General features: G+C 34.9%; 3 protein-coding genes across 3 annotated transcripts; all 3 read left to right on the plus strand.

The window, feature by feature from the left end:
* Positions 1–1,109: 1,109 nt before the first annotated feature.
* LOC117101833 (lysophospholipid acyltransferase 5-like) lies at positions 1,110–9,296 on the plus strand (the record flags this gene model as incomplete). The annotated part of the gene is given in 11 exon segments (XM_033241934.1): positions 1,110–1,217; positions 1,939–2,045; positions 2,257–2,388; positions 2,508–2,615; positions 3,035–3,217; positions 4,106–4,192; positions 5,632–5,798; positions 6,209–6,356; positions 6,843–7,001; positions 7,689–7,786; positions 8,370–9,296. Coding segments are annotated over 11 exon segments (1,349 nt in total), but the record flags the coding sequence as incomplete, so codon positions are not given.
* Positions 9,297–9,952: 656 nt separating this feature from the next.
* LOC117101889 lies at positions 9,953–15,603 on the plus strand. Its single transcript, XM_033242006.1, has 2 exons — positions 9,953–10,580; positions 13,715–15,603. The coding sequence occupies exons 1-2, from the start codon at positions 9,953–9,955 to the stop codon at positions 15,601–15,603; spliced, it is 2,517 nt and encodes an 838-aa protein (XP_033097897.1).
* Positions 15,604–16,205: 602 nt separating this feature from the next.
* LOC117101835 lies at positions 16,206–18,626 on the plus strand. The gene is made up of 2 exons (XM_033241937.1): positions 16,206–16,812; positions 16,924–18,626. The coding sequence occupies exons 1-2, from the start codon at positions 16,227–16,229 to the stop codon at positions 17,061–17,063; spliced, it is 726 nt and encodes a 241-aa protein (XP_033097828.1). The 5' UTR covers positions 16,206–16,226; the 3' UTR covers positions 17,064–18,626.
* The last annotated feature ends 30 nt before the right edge of the window (positions 18,627–18,656 follow it).

Consider the following 18,656-nt stretch of genomic DNA (forward strand, 5'->3'; position numbering starts at 1 on the left):
AAAAATAACCATATGAAGATAAAGAACAGTTGATTTTATTAATGTTTTAAGATTCATATCTGTAAATGTATACATGTGCTGCGACAACAAATTTTAGTCAAATGATTTTAACGTTTAAATACTTTTAAGCTATAATACCTTGTTTCATTTATTTTCTCACCTTGAGTTCTTGAGAAAGAACATACAACAGAATTGAATGGTTATTAAATACAGTATTTCCTGTTGAAGTAATTGACTAAAGTCTTTTTCGTTGTTTGTAGTGTCCGTGTGTGTCCGTACTGCTAGATTTAAAGAAATAAAAAAAAAAAAAAAAAAAAAAAAAAGTCACCTACCTACCGAGAAATTTTTTTGGGCCCGGACGCTAACCAAGTGTTTTTTTTTATTTGGCCTAATGTATACATTTGTTTTTTTTTTCATTAAACCACATTCAAAAGAGGTAATAATGGTATGCTTCATACTGCACAAAATAGCTGAATTTTATGGACAACTTTACCAGTAAATACATATTTGCAATTAGAACATTGTTATTAGTGACTAACATTAACAACTCCTTGGTAGTATGACATACTGTACCTTATTACTACAGTAACTTGTAATAATTGTATGTATTGGTGCTAGACCCTGGCCAAAATACCACTGTACGCTTAGGCGAGACTTTTATTATTCCTTGTTTCACATACTTATTTTTTTAAAGATCATCGGAGGAGGGTGGGAAAAAATAAAAATAGAATTTTGTTTTCTTATTTAGCAAATAGTTTTGCGAAAAACATCCAGGCAGAGGAGAAAATAATAATTAAAAATTTATTGGTAAATGTAAAATAGGATGATTAAATGCTTCAAATTTATTTAATCATCTTTGGAGATTTCAAGGCAGCGGAGGGCGTAATAAAAATAAAGAAAAACTTTTATTTTTTTCTGAAATTTCAACTTTTTTGTGGCGGCAGGTGTGCTAATTGGCCAAAAAATAAAATTTTATTTTTATTTGAAATCATCAATATTTGCAGTCGGTGGGTTTGCTAAACAAGTCTCGTCTTACCGTATATCATATCGCTATTTACAGGTACCTGTATCATTTAATATTTCTATTGTCTTTTTGTTTCATTGCCCAGGATATTTACTGGCATGGTTTCAGCGAGATTTTTTACACAGGAAAGGTGCAACAGTTAAACATGTGTACTTTTCATTAACTGGCTTTGGGCTAGCCTACTTCTGCTATGGTATGTATACTTAACTTGAAAGCTTTCCAAGCCTAATTAAATTTATGAAAAAAGTGAGTTAGTGTTTGTTTAAAATGATTCATTTTTTCTGTAATATGGCCATAGTATGTTGGTAATGAAATTCAACATAATTATTGTTGAGTTATTAATGTAAGGAAAACCATTTATTTTATAATTAAATATGTTAATAAATATGTTATATCAACTGAATGTTCTTGTTTTGCTCATATTATTGTCAATAGTGACACTGTGAATATTATTTTATCCCATGCTGTTGATTTATATTTGTTAACCATTTATTGGCAAAGCAATTTTCATTACCAAGTTAAAGTAATGTACCAAAAAATAACCACACACAGATAATAAAAAAGTAAAACCTAAAAGTCTTAACCCTCTTTTTACACTTATATACAATCCTAATAATGATGTTATTGATTAATTTATATTTAATCAATTATTTTCAAAGAATTTCATCTGGTTCCATACGTATAGCAGAAAATTATCTGTTTTGTTGAACCAGTTAGTTGCTTACTGTAGCAAATGGTTTCAGCAACTGCTTCGGAAAGAAAGTGACCGAAGCAGTTGCTGAAACCGTTGCTATGGTAAGTAACTAATTTGTTCAACAAAACGGATGATTTTCTACTAATCAATATATTGATGTATGTTATATACAAACAACTTAAAATTAATTTCAAGAAAAAAAAAATATTGTGTTTTTCAGGTATCTATGTGTACCATTCATTGATTAGCATCCTAGTCAACTATTTATTATTAGCAGTCTTGGGTGGAACATTACCAGTGGTTGTGGTGTCCTTTATATTTAATCTGGTGAGTAAGAATGGTGCACACAAGACAAGTTTGTTCAGCAAGATTTTTGCTTGACAACATGATTATGATGAAAAAAATAAAGCTGCTACCCATACCGTACATTTAAACTTCTGTCCAATCACTTTACACACCCGCCTTTATCATTTGGTCTGTATACATATGTTAATATCCATAACAGTTAATGATAATTATGATATTTGTTTTTTTACAGGGTTACCTTGTGATAGCCTATCTTGTTGTATCTACTGATGATTATGACATCCTTTGGACAACTCCACAGTGCATCATGTGTTTACGGCTGATTGGATTGGCCTTTGACCTTTATGATGGCAATCGACCTCAGGTTAGTAGATTCTCATATCACAAGGTGTGGATTGAATTTTACATTTATACTAGAGGGAATGTATTTCACGCCGTCTTCTACTGTAGCATGGATCTTAACCCTTCTTGTCCCCTTTGCAGGAAGAACTGTCGAAAGAACAGAGTCAATTATGCATAAAGACGGCGCCAAGCCTTCTTCAGGTCACAAGCTATACATTCTATTTTGGAGGTTATTTTGTTGGTCCTCAGGTAAGTAAACTCTTTTGAGTGGAATATAGAAACCAACGCTCTTTAAAATAGACATGGGACAATGCAAGAATAAGTCTTGATAATGTGAAAGCAAGAGTCAGTTTTACACTGGGGACAATGCAAGAATAAGCCTTGCCAATGTGAAAGGAAGATCAGTTTCACACTGGGGACAATGCAAGAATAAGCCTTGCGAAAGTGAAAGCAAGATCAGTTTCACACTGGGGACAATGCAAGTACTGTATAAGCCTTGCCAGTGTGAAATCAATGATACTTTACTGTTGATAATGCCTTGATGTTCTGTAGTTGTCCTTGTGTCTTAATGTTTTGTCTCTTGGGGCATCCTCTTATTCAACTCCGGGAACAAGAATCTTTTTGACAAACATAACCCCTTTACATATGATCATCATCAATTCTTTTAGTTTGCGATTCGCCGTTTCCAAGACTTTGTTGATGAGAAGTTCCTGGCCAACACGGATGGTAAACCTCCAGATACGACTCTACCAGCCCTGAAACGTCTTTTCCTTGGAGTTGTGTATGCGACTGTCCACACAATTGTAGGTTCTATGTTCACCACAGAGTACCTCACAAGCCAAGAATTTGATGTAAGTTTTGAATTTGAGGTTAAATGGTGGTATTAATTGAAGGGTGCATTTCTTGTGTTGCTTAGGAGTGGCATAGGCAATCAATGGGATAATAAATGTTTTACAGTAGGTAAAAATTTGATCGCCACTGAACTTCATGTGGTTGAGTATGTTCCAGGAAGCAGATAATGTACAAAATTGTGTATTAAAAAAATATATATATGATTTGAATAGCAGAGAAATCTATCTCAAAAAGAACTGCTGAAGGTGGTCCATTCCCTGGTCATTGGATACAAAATAAATGATACACAATGTCCAACTTCCACTCCATAGCAGGAATCTATCATCTAGAAGCTACCTGTGCCACCAACCCTCCTTTGCTTTGTTCCTTTTAGGGGCATTGAGGAGCACAGATCCAGATCCTAGTTATGGAAATGGAATCGGTTTGTATAGCGCCTTGCACAATTACAAATCATTTCAAAGAGCTTGAAGAATATGGAAAAAAAAGAAAACTAACCCATGAACTATCCTCAAACTAATCAGAAACAATTTACCAAAGAATCAAAATAAGAACTGTTAGCGGTATCCAGGTACTGCTAACGATTAGCAAGCGCTATTGGTTAGCAAGTGAGCGCGTTTCTATCATCAACCAATAACACGGATGCATTTACAATTTCCATTTTCTTATTAGCCAGTGATTCGATCATCATATTCTTGGTATCCGGATCGGGATTTTCTCGTATGGATGCACGGCAGCTAACGGTTAGCAGGTTCCGGATCCTGCTAACCATTAGCTGCCGTGTGACAACATAGCCATAGAGTATCTGGCACAAGGACAGGTGCATAGTGACCGACACTGTTCTCAAACTCGTGACCTTGATTGTTTATGTATATTTCTTTTTTTCTTAGAACTCATCTTTGCTATACAAGGTGTTTTTTGTTGCTGTCTGGGGTAGAATTTTAATTGCAAGGTACATTAGTGTCTGGCTATTTGCTGTAAGTATTCATTTCAATTCCTTTTATTAAATTAACATTTGGATGATTAGCACCTGTGGATGTTGAGGCTTGCCATCCCAATCCAGCATCAGTGAACAAAATGTTAAAATTTACTTTTTAATATATTTTCATTCTCCACATTATAAGCTTTAAAATGGTGGCTCATTTACTGGAATCAACTTATTATTGCCAAATATAAAGTTGCTAAATATAAAAGTAAAAGTATAATGGTTTCTGTGTACTAAAGTATACAATACTGCAACATTCTTGCTAACTACTCAGTTTAACATTAGTGACAGTATGTTGGAATATGTCTTATATTTAGCACTTATGTATATATGTAGTGAAATTTATATAGCGCATAATACCAAGGTCTCTATGTGCTGAGTGAACTAAAAGTAAAAAGGGAAAAAACTAAACCAAGATCTATCATAAGCTAACCAAAAGAGACCAAATTAGGACAAAAAAAAAGACCAAAAAGAACAACACAAGCAGAGGAACCAGAATCACCACACTGTTTTCCTGCAATTTAAATATTACTGGCAAGCAGTAGTTGGTAGGCTCACACTTAGTGGATGTTTGTATTGTCTTATGCATCATTTGCACTTTGCTTTTGTAGCTCTGCCCTATATTAGAACTTTTAGATGTTGCTATTGTACTATATTAACACTTGAATATTAGATTTGTCCCATATTAGCACTTGTGGATGTTGCCTTTGTACTATATTAACACATACACACGTAGCTCTGTCCCATATTAGCACTTGTGGATGTTGCCTTTGTACTATATTAACACATACACACATAGCTCTGTCCCATATTAGCACTTGTGGATGTTGCCTTTGTACTATATTAACACATACACACGTAGCTCTGTCCCATATTAGCACTTGTGGATGTTGCCTTTGTACTATATTAACACATACACACGTAGCTCTGTCCCATATTAGCACTTGTGGATGTTGCCTTTGTACTATATTAACACATACACATGTAGCTCTGTCCTATATTAGCACTTGTAGATCTTGCTATTGTACTAAATTAACACTTGCACAAGTAGCGTATTAGCATTAGTGGATGTTACCATAGTTGTTAATTAGCAATTACATTATTAAAATATAAGTAATTATCATTTCAGCTCTAAACTAAGCTTTGGAGTTGTTAGTAGTCTTGAGATTACAGTAATTCCTTTTACAAAATTTGAACCAGTATCCATAGTTCAATTGTTGCCATGGCTTAGCACTTGTAGATGTTCTAATACTTAAATTGACTAAACAGTAGTCAAAGCTTAGCAGATGTGGATCATACAGTAATCTCAATGATGTTATATCTGTTTACATTATTTATTCCTTATTTTTTATTGTAATATTCAAGATTAGCTTTACTGGTATAAACTAGTATTCTTAATAATGTAATATATTTTTTTTTAACTTTGTTAAGGAGGGGAGCTGTATTCTGAGTGGTTTGGCTTTTAATGGTCACGATGAATACAATCAAGTAAAGTGGGATGGAGTTGCTAATGTCAGACTCAGAATATATGAAACTACGTGGGCCTGGAAAGGATGCATCGAGTCATTCAATATTAACACAAGTCAATGGGCAGCAAGGTAACCTATCTATCAATCAACCAACCAATAAGTCAATCAATCAATCAATCAACCCCTAATCAATTGATTAATTGATTAATTTGATCAATCCATAATAATTTAGTCTACCAGTGTTTTTACTGTTAAATTTGTTCATAAAAATTGTGTGCAGTGTGAGGCATTACCCCTTTTAAGTTGGATTTAATGATTTAAAGAAAACAACACATAGCCAAGTCCTAGACTGGAATAAAGTTCCTTTATTGAAAGATGGCTAGCATAGACCACCTAGGCAAAATTTTTACTGGTTGGCTAGTTATTTTTATCGGTAAAATTGACAGCTAAACCGACTTCGGGAGAACAATGGTCTACCTATTTATCTGTCCATTAACTTGGCATAACAGTTTGATCCAAAGTTGTTTTTTTCCCCTTAGATACATTTACAAGCGATTGCGTTTCCTAGGCAACAAGATGTATTCACAGGCTCTGACTTTGTTCTTCCTTGCTTTGTGGCATGGTTACTTCATCGGCTATTTTGTCTGCTTCTTCTTTGAAATGCTCTGTGTTCAGCTGGAAAATCATGTACGTTGGTATTATTTTTACTCAAACACTCGACAGGACAAGCTTCACAAATAAATAAAAATGTCCCCCTCCCACAAATAAAAATCTTTCCATAGTTGCAATGATAAGAGGTTAAGGCAAGAGAATAACCTGTAACTTGTAATGTCATTTTGCTGAATTGAGTATGAGCATGGTCTGTGATTACTGTAGCAGCTAGAGTCACTTAGGAGCTCCATGTTCACATCATTCCAAAATTGCAGGGTATGAAGTAAACCAGAGTATCTCTTTAGAATGACCTGACCGTAACTGTCAAAAACAAGCCCACTCTGAATTAAATTTTAAGCTGAAATTGAACACTTGTTTCATTCCATTTAGTATGCTCCCTTTCAAACCCAGTCGATTACTACATTTTTGGTCTAAGTATAATTTCTGCACGTGCCAGAGTCACTATTTAGACTAACATACAGTAGCTCTACTACTACTTTCACCTTGGTTGATTCTTTGCAGGTCACTGCTTTGGTTGCAAAGAGTCCCCGTCTACAGAACTTTTTCAGTCATCCAGTGGTGAGACCAATAGCATTCGTCTGTTCTCGCGCGTTAACAATTTCTGTGATGGGTTACGCAGTTGTTGCTTTCACCTTGTTACGATACCATAGGTTTTCACAGGTGAGTAATATAAAATCTAAGAGATGAAACTTCACAAAGTCTTGTCTTTTTATTTGATAAAAATACAGGTTTAAATCTGTGGCACTCAATATGTAGGAAAGTATAATACACACTCCAAGTATTGAAATGCATGCCATCGTGTCGGGATTCAATATTTCAACATTAATTATGTCATCATCAGGAATGAAAAATTATCCATATTTGCAAGCTTATGTGCACAAATACCAAAAGTGTTTAACCAATCAAAACATTACCTCCAGTAGGTGACATAACAGTGATTTAAACTAAAGATCAAAGCATTAATACTCTACTGATCAAAGGTACCTACAAAGACAAAATCAATATGTAACACAAAAAAAAAACCCAAAAAAACTGATAGGCGGTATAATAAATGAGCATTAACAAGAGACTCAAGTATCTTGAGTCTATCACATTAAAACATTAATTATTTTTTTCCATTAGATGGAAAAAATATAATTCATGATTAGATGATTATTCTTTGCTTCGCAATTACGAAAAGGACAATAAAATACTCTAAAATTTGAATTCTCAACAATCAGTTTTGACAGGAGATCAATTTGATTAGATAAATCTTTAATTTTTTCTTGATTTAAAGCATGAAGCAGGGGTGTTGATCTACAATACTTATGTATGTTTATAATTTATTTTATTATTTGCATTTTGCAGGTTTACTACAGCATGTACTACATTTGGCATTGGCTTCTCTTTGGATGGATACCTTTATTTTATTTTGTTCTAAATCCAATGTTTAGAAAACCAAAAAGGTGAGTAAGTTATAAGTAATAAGAATTAGTCTTCATTTTTGCTAAAAAGGATAAAAAAAAAAAAAAAAAAAAAAAAAAAAAAAAAAAATAATAATAGCACTACATCAGACTTAAAGGGAATTTCTTTTGTGTTATACTCCCCTTAACGTTGTGTTTGTAATTGTTCTCTAATTTCTCCATTGTCTAATTTCCCCTTAAAGTTGGTTTTAGTATTCATCATAACAACAGCAACAACAACAACAACAACAACATAATTATATGACACAAAATGCTGGAGCTTCAATGCAATTTAAATATTTAAAAAATAAATTACACCTCTCTGTAAACTTACATCATAACCCAAATAAACATGCACACAAACTCTCAATGACTGTAATCATGTATATGTTAAGCTACATGTTATTGTATATATTTAATAACATGCTGTTAACTTTAAGTGCCTCAATAAATAATAATAATCAATACATGACTGAGGTTTAATGAGGTAGTTCTGAAGGGAGTCATTGGGTTGTGTAATCTAAGCTCTTGAAGATTTTTAATGTTGCCTTTGATTTAAATGAACTTTTCAAATTATTTTTTACAGTAATGCAAGTCAAGAACCAGAAAAAACTACAGAAGAAAAAAAGACAGAATAAAGTTAGCATACATTAATTCTTGTCAATATTCCAAATTGAGATATCAAATAATTTTCTATCAATTGTTTACTTTTGTTTGAAGATAAACTTGGCAATGTGAACTTGCAACTATAGTATAATAGTACTAGAACTGTAAATGACTGAATTTTATCAAGTGTCCTTTTCTCATAAAATACATAAAGTGAATAAAGTCTATGAAGAATTTAAAAGGTTGTGTCAGATGAAGTGAATTGATATGCAGTTGATACGATTTTTAAAAAAGAAAGTCTAAAATACTAAGATGCAATTTTAAATGACTTAGAATTTTTTGTTTTTGATTAATGAAATTAGTATTACAGTAGTGTGTCAGCAGTGTATTTCTCTGTATATGCTACCATACCACCACTAGTTTGGTTGTGTTAGTCAATGTTTTTTGAATGTTACACTGTACACTTTCTTATATATTGGTATAACTATATATTAGATTTTTCCTGAGTGTCAATCAACCAAATCTACTGACCAATAGGGACTGGGCCAGGAATAAGCGCATGCCCTACAAACACACTTATTAACGTACACTTACGTTTTTTTGGGAGGGAAACTTAGCGGGGATCAGCGGACTGCCCTTTGAGATGTAAGCAAGCAGCCCTCGATAAAAATGTTTAAATTATTATACTTCAAAATCTGAAGGTGCTGCCCCCAGATATTTTTTGCTCCTATTAATTGATTAGTTCATTATGCATGTTTGTACGGTGTTGGCAAGGTAAGAGCGCCCCCTAGAGACAATTACAGTATGCAAATTTGTGACAAATATAGAGTAAATTACTAATTTTGTGTTGATGAATGTACAGTATTGAATTGTGAAAAGCAATATTAAAAGTGACCTCGAAATAATATATTCAGAATGTTTTTGTGACTTGTTTAAATATTGCAGTCATGTCAGTGGTTGGGGAGATATTAATATGTTATATTATTATTTATTTTAACTTCAATGTACCATAAATTGATTTCAAATTATAACTCTAAATTAACCAGGCCGATAACATTGTTTTGACTTTGTGAATAACTTAAGGTTAATGATTCTTAACGGGACCCCACCAAAAAGCAGTGGCTTATTAAACCTAATAGCATAAACATTAATTTTTATGGTTGGCACTGTTGAAGTGCAATGTTCCACAAACTAGAAATTCAACTTTTTGAAACCATGTGTGAAGCCGACCTTCAATAATAAATTGAGGCACTGCCCAAAATACATGAAGAACTAACAGCTACGTCATTTAACAATCTTGTGCTTTATAAATCTTTGTCAAAGTGATTTTGCAACATTTTGCAGGCAACGTATTAATAGAGATTGTCAAATAGAGGTAAGACGTTGTATACAGTACGCATATTGTTACAGAAACCGTTTGAAGATACAGAATCAGAACATTGGGTTGATGATTTGAAGAGTGACAGGCCTACAGAACGATTACACTAACACTTGACGGCTTATATTACAAAGGCTAAGACAGAAAGAATGCAAGTTTTTGGTATAGGCCTACATCCTATCAGTATGTCACGTCCATGCTTCATTGTCTTCATGCTGCTTGCTTTTCAAGCCACAACTTGGCCAACGGATGCATCAGCACTCTTCAGGGCTCCTAGTAACGTCACTGTATTCGCTGGTAACACTTTCAACTTAACCTGTGGAATTATCTATCAAGAGAGTGAGGAACTTATTTGGCTTCGATTCATGCAAAATAGATATTCTGTCTTGAGTTTAGGTGCAACGGTAGTAACAGCCGATAAAAGGCTTGATGTGAAATTAAATCCGATGTTTATGATAACTATCTCTGACGTGATGATTTCAGATGAAGGCATTTACCAATGTGGAACTCGTGCGGAGTTCCATTATACCCCTTTAGCAAATGCTACAGTAACTGTATTGGAACTGACAACTCTCCAGCCGACAACGCTTCAGCCGACAACTCTCCAGCCGACAACTCTTCAGCCGACAACACCGACAACTCTTCAGCCGACAACACTTCTGCCAGCAACGCCTCGTCGTCCCACTCCATACCGGCCTATGGCCGGCGCTCCTGTTCCTCATGAAGACTCAACGTTTATATATGAGAACACCGACTTCACCAGTGAAAGTGCTACTACCTTAATAGATCTAACAACAGTTAATGGCGGACAGGGTAGTATTAGTGGTTGTGGTGTTTTCTTTTATACGATTCTTGCTGTTAGTCTGTTTTTGATTTAGTCTGACGTCCGGCCATTTCATTTTATTATTATAGATTAATGATATATTTCTTCTAGCGATTACTAAAGTCATCGCAAAAGAGTTCAGAACTACAGTTACTTTGTGTAAAGAAGCGGCTGCAGAGCTGTTCACTTCATTCTGTTAAGCTTTCTCCTATGCCGCTGAAAATTAAATCATCTTTCGAATCTGTCTGCAAATTGCTGTGCAGTTTATAAACAATAGTAAAGCCCGGGACAAGTTGCGATATTTTTACTTTAATATGCTACTGCTGTTACCGCTATTGTCACTGATACTGCTATAGCGCTACTTCTACAAGTACCTGCTCTAATATTTCTACTACAATATTAGTAGTAGGCTAGTTAGTTTTAGAAGTTTCTACTAAGGGGTCCCTAGCATAGTTGGAAAAAGACATTTCCGGGATTACTGGTTGAAAGAGCGGTTCTCAACACATCTAAATGTATATGTTGCTTCTCATGGTTATAGCCTAGGTACTGTTTTCCGTGAGACAATTGATATTAAATGAGTAAAACCATGCAAATATTAATATGAATTTGCGGAAGATGGGTTATTTTCCGTATGATTCTTGCTTGCTTGCGGGAGTGCGAGAGGCCGTTCTAATTTTCTGGAGACTCCCGCTACTTGCTTGAGACTTGGGACACCTGCTACTGTACTACTACTATATGCTACTTTACTACAACTTCGAATTCTAGTATACTACTACGATGATAATAATAATTATAATAATCATGATAATAATAATAATAATACTCTTAGCATTTTCGAGTAATTTATGACATTGTAATACAAAACATATGGGTTACAGATATTTAGACGTTTATTTATATTACAATCGGTGTTAATTGTCTAATACAAGCTTGTAGTTTCTGCCAAAATTAATTTGACGTTTAAGAATTAATGTATACTGAATTGTCAACGTTGTATAAAAGAATTTCAACTGATTGTAGTTTACAAGAAGTAACTAATTTTTTAAGGTTATAGATTTCGTTGAATAGGAATTATCAAACGATGTTTTGCTTGAAAATTGATAATTGTTGTCGTTAATTTAAATGTTCAAATTAACTACAGATATTATGTAGTGAAAATAATATGAAAATTACAGCTGTGACATAGAGCTGAAATTGTATACAGTGAAGTATCTAGGGGGTGTGACCCTAGTCGCCTCCTCCTATTGAAAATGATCGAAGCAAACCAATTACGCTGAAGTAGATAAAAGTCACCTCATATCATCTCGAACTAACGCGCCCCAATCAGCCCCCACACCTTCTACCATTTCAAGATTCCCAGATACGCCACTGGTTGTATAGAGTATAGTATGCCGAACCAAGATTAATAACGAAATGGAATGCATACAGGGATCAGTGGCGTAGTCATGTTCTGAAGGGGTCCTGGTTCAAGAGTACCGTCGGGGCCCTTGACGCATCAATTAGCAATTACTGAAGTAAACTATACTAATACCATCCCCGCCGAACATATTCCGGGCACGAACGGTGGTTTGGGGAACGGAATACTTTATACAGTAGTTACTTTTGGAAGTAAAAGTACCAATATAGTAACTAAGATCATTTAAAGAGAAAGAAACTTAAACAGGCCATAATTATATTTAGCGTTTTGGGTTGATAAAAACCGGCACTGGTATCCCGACATGCAGCTTATTTCTATTTTCTGTCAGTAGAGAAGTCCTCACAGTGAAAAACACTGCTCTACAGAGGAGCTCCACAATGCAAAACAATCTACAGAAGAAAATAATCTAGGCCTACAGTAAATCTTAATCTATTATCTTTTGAATTCTTAGAAAAAGACAGTCTGGTACGAGTTTATCTTGCCGAATTAATTAGGCTTGAGACATTAACAACTTGATTTTCTCGTTATAGAGATGTACTGTCAATTGAATTGTATTAAGTTTTTAAATAAATCATTAAGTCTCATGTGATGTGTTTGCTTTTGTTAGGTCTTTAGCGATTACTTTACTTCAGCGCTTCGTAACTAAAAAGAAAAGGTGCTATACAATAACAAGTAACAAGTTTCAAGTTTTATTTATATACGGTAGTCAATTATTGGCAGATAGACGAAAGATCGACGAAGTGAAAGTTATAGCTAATAGAGCACTAACAATAAGGGATTTAGCTGTTATTAGGGTGAGAGAGGTGCCCGTTGTTTGAATGAGGTTGATTTTACAGTTATCCTACCAGAAAAATTCGTATTTATATAATCAGAAAAAATATGAAATAGGCCTAACTTTAGAACGATGAGCAGGCCCAGATTAACATAGGGGCTTTTTGGGAGCCAGCCTCAATGGGGAAAAATAGGCCACCGAACCCCAGAAAAAAAATCACCGAAAATCTGGTTTTATGTTTTACCAACAGGGTATTTATGCCACTTGCAAGTACTGCCCCAAGCCCCATGCCCTTTAATCCGGCCATGACACGATGGGGTGATGATGATGACAACAATGAAGATGGTAATGATTGAGTAATGGAGACACTAATCATAGCTGCTGCCACCTCAGTCCCACCTTGGTTGGGCGGCGAGGTGCGAATTTTTAAAAATATTTAGAGCACCTTTAGATGTCTGGAAAGGACATCCCAAATTAAGGAACCTGGACTTTAGCCACCACTTGCTAATATGCCAACATCAAGTGAACTGCAATAATAATAATTACTGACACTATCCTTGGTGCAATCTAAATTCAAGCAGACTTTTACACATGACACTGCAATTTCTATTGTGCATTATTGGAAAAAGTATGAAGTTTCACAAAAAGAGCTTAAGAGGGCCTGAAATCGTCTCACGTCATTTAAGTACATTATGATTAATGTAGGCTAAAGGGAAGTGAAATCCTAGCTGTAATTATGAGCATTATTATATTTTTTATAAATGGCGGTCCCTTAAAGACCGGCGCCTTGGAGATCGGGGGCCCGGTTTCAATGAACTGCCTGAACCTGTGGTAGTTACTCCACTGCTAGGCATAATTATTTTAACAAATTCAAATTATAATGTGCAGCATTATATGAAGATAATACTAAGATGGCACAATTCTACATGACAAAGAACAACAATTAGACAGATGGGCAGAATACTACTATGAACTGTTCTCCAATACCGTCCCACTTGCACCAGAAACATTGGATCAAGTCCCTTTACTTCCAAAACTGTTTGAGCTTGATGAAGAACCTACAGTGGAAGATCTAGAAAAGGCCATTAATACCCTTAATGTAGGAAAAGCACCAGGAGATGACAACATTCTACCGGAGGTCATCAAACAATGCAAAACCACTTTATTACTACCATTGTATGACTTACTGTTACAATGTTGGAGACACACTCCTCCAACTATACCACAAGAACTACGTAACTCAAAGATTATAACACTCTACAAAAATAAGGGATCACGGAAGGACTGTAACAACTATCGAGGTATCTCACTCCTCAACATAGTAGGAAAGGTATATGCCAAAATCATTCATCAGAGACTAGTTGTTATAGCTGACCGTGTCTACTCTGAATCACAATGTGGATTCAGAGTAGGAAGATCTACCATAGACATGATTTTCTCCCTCAGACAAGTGCAAGAAAAGTGTAGAGAACAAAACATGCCGCTCCACATAGCATTCATAGATCTAACAAAAGCATTTGATCTAATTAGTAGAGATACCCTATTTAGTGTCCTAGAAAGAATAGGATGTCCACCAATCCTGCTTGGCATTATTAAGTCCTTCCATGAGAAACAACTTGGAGTTATAACCTTCAACAACAAGACTTCAAAACCTTTTCTGATCCGAAGTGGTATTAAGCAAGGGGATAACATAGCTCCAGTTCTCTTCGGCATCTTCTTTGCAGTAGTACTGATACGAACGTTCAGCCTTTGCCCAGCAAATCCTGGTATTGCTATCCGGACCCGTGAAGATGGAGGAGTCTTCAATCAGGCAAGGCTTAGAGCAAAGACAAGGACAAATACATTCAATATCCATGACTTGCTCTATGCAGATGATGGTTTTCTCACTCACTCAGCTGAAAAACTGCAGGAAGTTATGGACTGCTTCTCAAAAGCCTGTAACGAGTTTGGTCTAACCATCAGCATTAACAAAACTAAAATCTTACACAGAGATAATGATGAACCCCCATCAATCAAAATCAATGGTGAAGAACTGGAATGTGTAGAGACATTCTGTTACCTTGGGTCTACAGTCAACTCCAAAGGTACACTAGATGATGAGATTGAGAAGAGGATATCAAAAGCCACTGTAACCATGGCAAGACTGAAAGATAGAGTATGGGAGAACGCCAAGCTGACTAATAAAACTAAGTGTCAGGTATACAAAGCTTGTGTATTAAGCATACTCCTATATGCTAGTGAAACTTGGACAACATACGCCTGGCAAGAGAGAAAGCTGAATACATTTCATATGAGAAATGTTCGCCGCATTCTAGGCATTAAATGCCAAGATAAAATCAGTAACAAAGAGGTGCTAGAGAGAGCAGAACTATGTGATATTTACACATTACTAACATATAAACGATTGAGATGGTTTGGTCACACAACAAGAATGGAATCCCACAGAATCCCAAAGCAACTTTTGTATGGTGAACTGGCAGAAGGAAAGCGCTCTAGAGGAGGACGTCCTTTACTGCGGTATAAAGATGTATGTAAACAAGATCTCAATTCGATCAACATTGATCCCCATACTGCAGAAGAAATGACCAACAACCGAGAATCATGGCATCATTCAATTAAGTCAGCGGTGGAAACGCGACAACAAAAACATTACAGACATAAAGCTTACCTCCGCCACCAAAGAAAAACAAAAGAACCAACAATGTCAGTTGAATTGAATGAATGTCCAAATTGTAAAAGGAAATGCAAATCAAGGATTGGACTCCACAGTCACATGAGGGGTTGCAAAGAAAGAAGATCAAATGATGATTATGAGCTATATTGATGATGATGAACTTCCTCTTAATCTTTCCTTTATTACATCATTGTACAGTATGATTTATGTGCTTTCTGCATAGTCATAAGTGACTGACGCAGGCCACTACTGTACTGTACCAGCTCTTGTATTATATATTTCCCAGATTACAACGTTTGGTTTTGAGTCATCACTAATGTTTCATAGGCCCCTAATAAGAGTCTTTATCACCCTACTAAAAGAAAAGGGAGCATTACCCTAATATTCACGGTGATGTATTTAGCTATTAAAAGTGCAGTGTTTCTTAAATTACTAACTCCGCATTTCACATATCACAAGTTTCACATTGTTCCACATAAAAATAAAAAGGCCCCAATTATTTTAAAGGAAAAAACGTCATTTTTTAAATAACGTCCTTATAAATCTGTCACAAATTCACATTTTGCGGGTATCAACATAGAAATTGTAAAATAAGAGAATATTTACGACGTACACAATACAGTCTAAGTTAAGACCTGAAACATCTGGCTAATTTGATTTGTAGAGGTTCCGCTTTCCTAGTCCCTCCTTTGATAGACATCCACGGTATTAACAGGCCTAAAAGACAAGTAGGCTAATTTTCGACGTATAGGAAATATTTAGAGGAAACTTTTATGACGATAAAGACAGGAATATTACAAGTTTTTGGACTACGCCCAGTAATCATGTCACGTCCATATTGTCTGATTGTGGTGATGCTGTTTGCTTTTCATGCAAAAATACCGTTTGCAGATGCAGCATTTTTCTACAAGGCTCCCAGTAACGTCACTGTGATCGCTGGTAACGCTTTCAACGTAAGCTGTGGAATAGCAAATGTATCAGATACTGATATTCTTGTTTGGGTTCGATTCCCACAAAATAAACCTGTTATTATGAGTTTTGGTAAATATGCGTACACCTATGAAAAGAAAAAGCCTGAAGTATCGATAACCCCTGAATACATGCTAAAAGTGATTAACGCGGATATTTCTGATGAAGGTGTTTACCAATGCGGAGTCATGAGTAAGGGATCGTACACCCCGTTTGCAAATGCAACAGTAACAGTGCTGCAAGTAGCATCAACCATGATGCCTTGGCCGCCAACGCTCCATTCGGCAACGCCTCAACCGTCAACGCTTCGGACGAAAACGTCTCGACCACTTACAAATTCGCCGACACCTTATCAGTCCGTTAAAGAAAGTAACACCGTTGAGCCGACTAATGTATTATTCGGAAAGGTGAAACACTCAAATGAAACGGAAAAAGAGTCCAATCCACGCGAAACGACAACTGATGATTATGTCTGGTCTAGCGAAACTTATTCGCTTGAAGACTTTGCTACATACCCAATAGACCTATCAACCAACCTGCCATCAACAGTCATTGTAACTACGACAAGCGGACAGGTTATTATTTGTAATTGTGGCGTTTTGTTTTATGCAATTCTTGCCTTTGGCCTGGTTTTGGTTTAATTAGCAGTAATTTTTTAGGACATTTAATCACAAGTTCCAATGAAGTGATATTTGACTATAGAAGATGTTTACTTCACGATTCATATTTTTGTCAGGTTGCTGTAGATCACTATGAATATTCATCTTGTCCATGGGACAGGAATCTGTATCTTGTACAGGGGGACATGTTCCCTTTTTGCCTACCATACCCTGTTGAGAGAATAAACATTATGAAATTATGAAATTGAAAATACTATATGAATAATAATAATACTATGAAATACTATAAATATTCATAACTTTGCATGTTCATGTGCTGTTTTTTTTTTTCAATTCTTCATTCACTGTTTTTCCCGCACGATGGGGAATTAATAAGAACATAATTGTTTTCAAAAAAGGAAATGTCTCTTAGATCTGACGATATACAATGAATGTCAGGACTTCTGTATGTTTACTGTTTTAAATTGTGAAATGTTATGGACAAGGTAAATGTTGATGTATCGCTCTTGGTAAAATTTGTTATCGGTCCCGCAGAAATAAAAGCGGGGATCCTCATAATTTTAACAAAGAAGTATTCAACCATCAACATTCTAACAGTAAAATGTTACTGTCTTAGCTGATTGGATTAACAGTACAAGTTGGGTGTAGTTCACCAACAAGATCTGTTTCTGTGGATATAATATTATACGACATGTTGTTTATGTCAGAATTGGCCTAAATAAGTAGTGTCAATGTTTAGGTTATATAAGCAGCTATTGATCAAAACAGTTCACTATCTTATTTGGGACCGATTGGCAAATTTGGGATTATCTCGAGGTTAGGTATCCAAGTTTCTATTAAATACCCCTAATTATTACAATTATATTGAAATTTGTACCCTGCAAAGTGTTCATGTGCATTAGATGTGTTCATGCAGCAAAATGGAATTTTTCCATAGGCATCGTTCCAATGGCTGGGAATAAATGTGGAGAAGCGCTCTGAGATTGTATAGAGTGCTATATAAAGGCCTACATATTATTATTATTATTATTATTATTATTATTATTATTATTATTATTATTATTATTATTATTATTATTATTATTATCATTATTACTTCTATTATTAGTAAAAGGTAATAAACCTAATATTCCTAAATTTGACGTTGATATTCTTAAATCAATTGCACTGGAGAACACACACTCATTCTACAAGAAATTCGGAATCATAGATGCTATAGAAATAAGAAACAAATATCCTCGAGATTAATGATTGCATATAGATTTAAGGATAAATATTATAAACATGTTTTTAATGCATAAATTAATTTTAATATAATTTATATGTGTAGTATACATGATATAGATTCCTGGTTCTTAATTAATTTATTTGAAGGGCCAAATTATTTTTGGATTTGATGTCGCATTAGACATTTTTCCCTTCATATGGGCGCATTATTGTATGTTTTAGAATATAGAAAACTTGAATTTTATGTAATGTACAAATATGAAAAGTTGTTGAATCTGTATAGGCCCTATTATAAAGAGTAACAATAAATGGAATTTAGCCATCAAAAAAAAAAAAAAAAAAAAAAAAAAAAAAAAACAAGCAAAAGCAAAAACAAAATATAGACTA

Source organism: Anneissia japonica, unplaced genomic scaffold, assembly GCF_011630105.1.
Source record: "Anneissia japonica isolate Jap-2015-1 unplaced genomic scaffold, ASM1163010v1 scaffold4988_len2956909_cov206, whole genome shotgun sequence".
In the NCBI taxonomy this organism is placed as follows: domain Eukaryota; kingdom Metazoa; phylum Echinodermata; class Crinoidea; order Comatulida; family Comatulidae; genus Anneissia; species Anneissia japonica.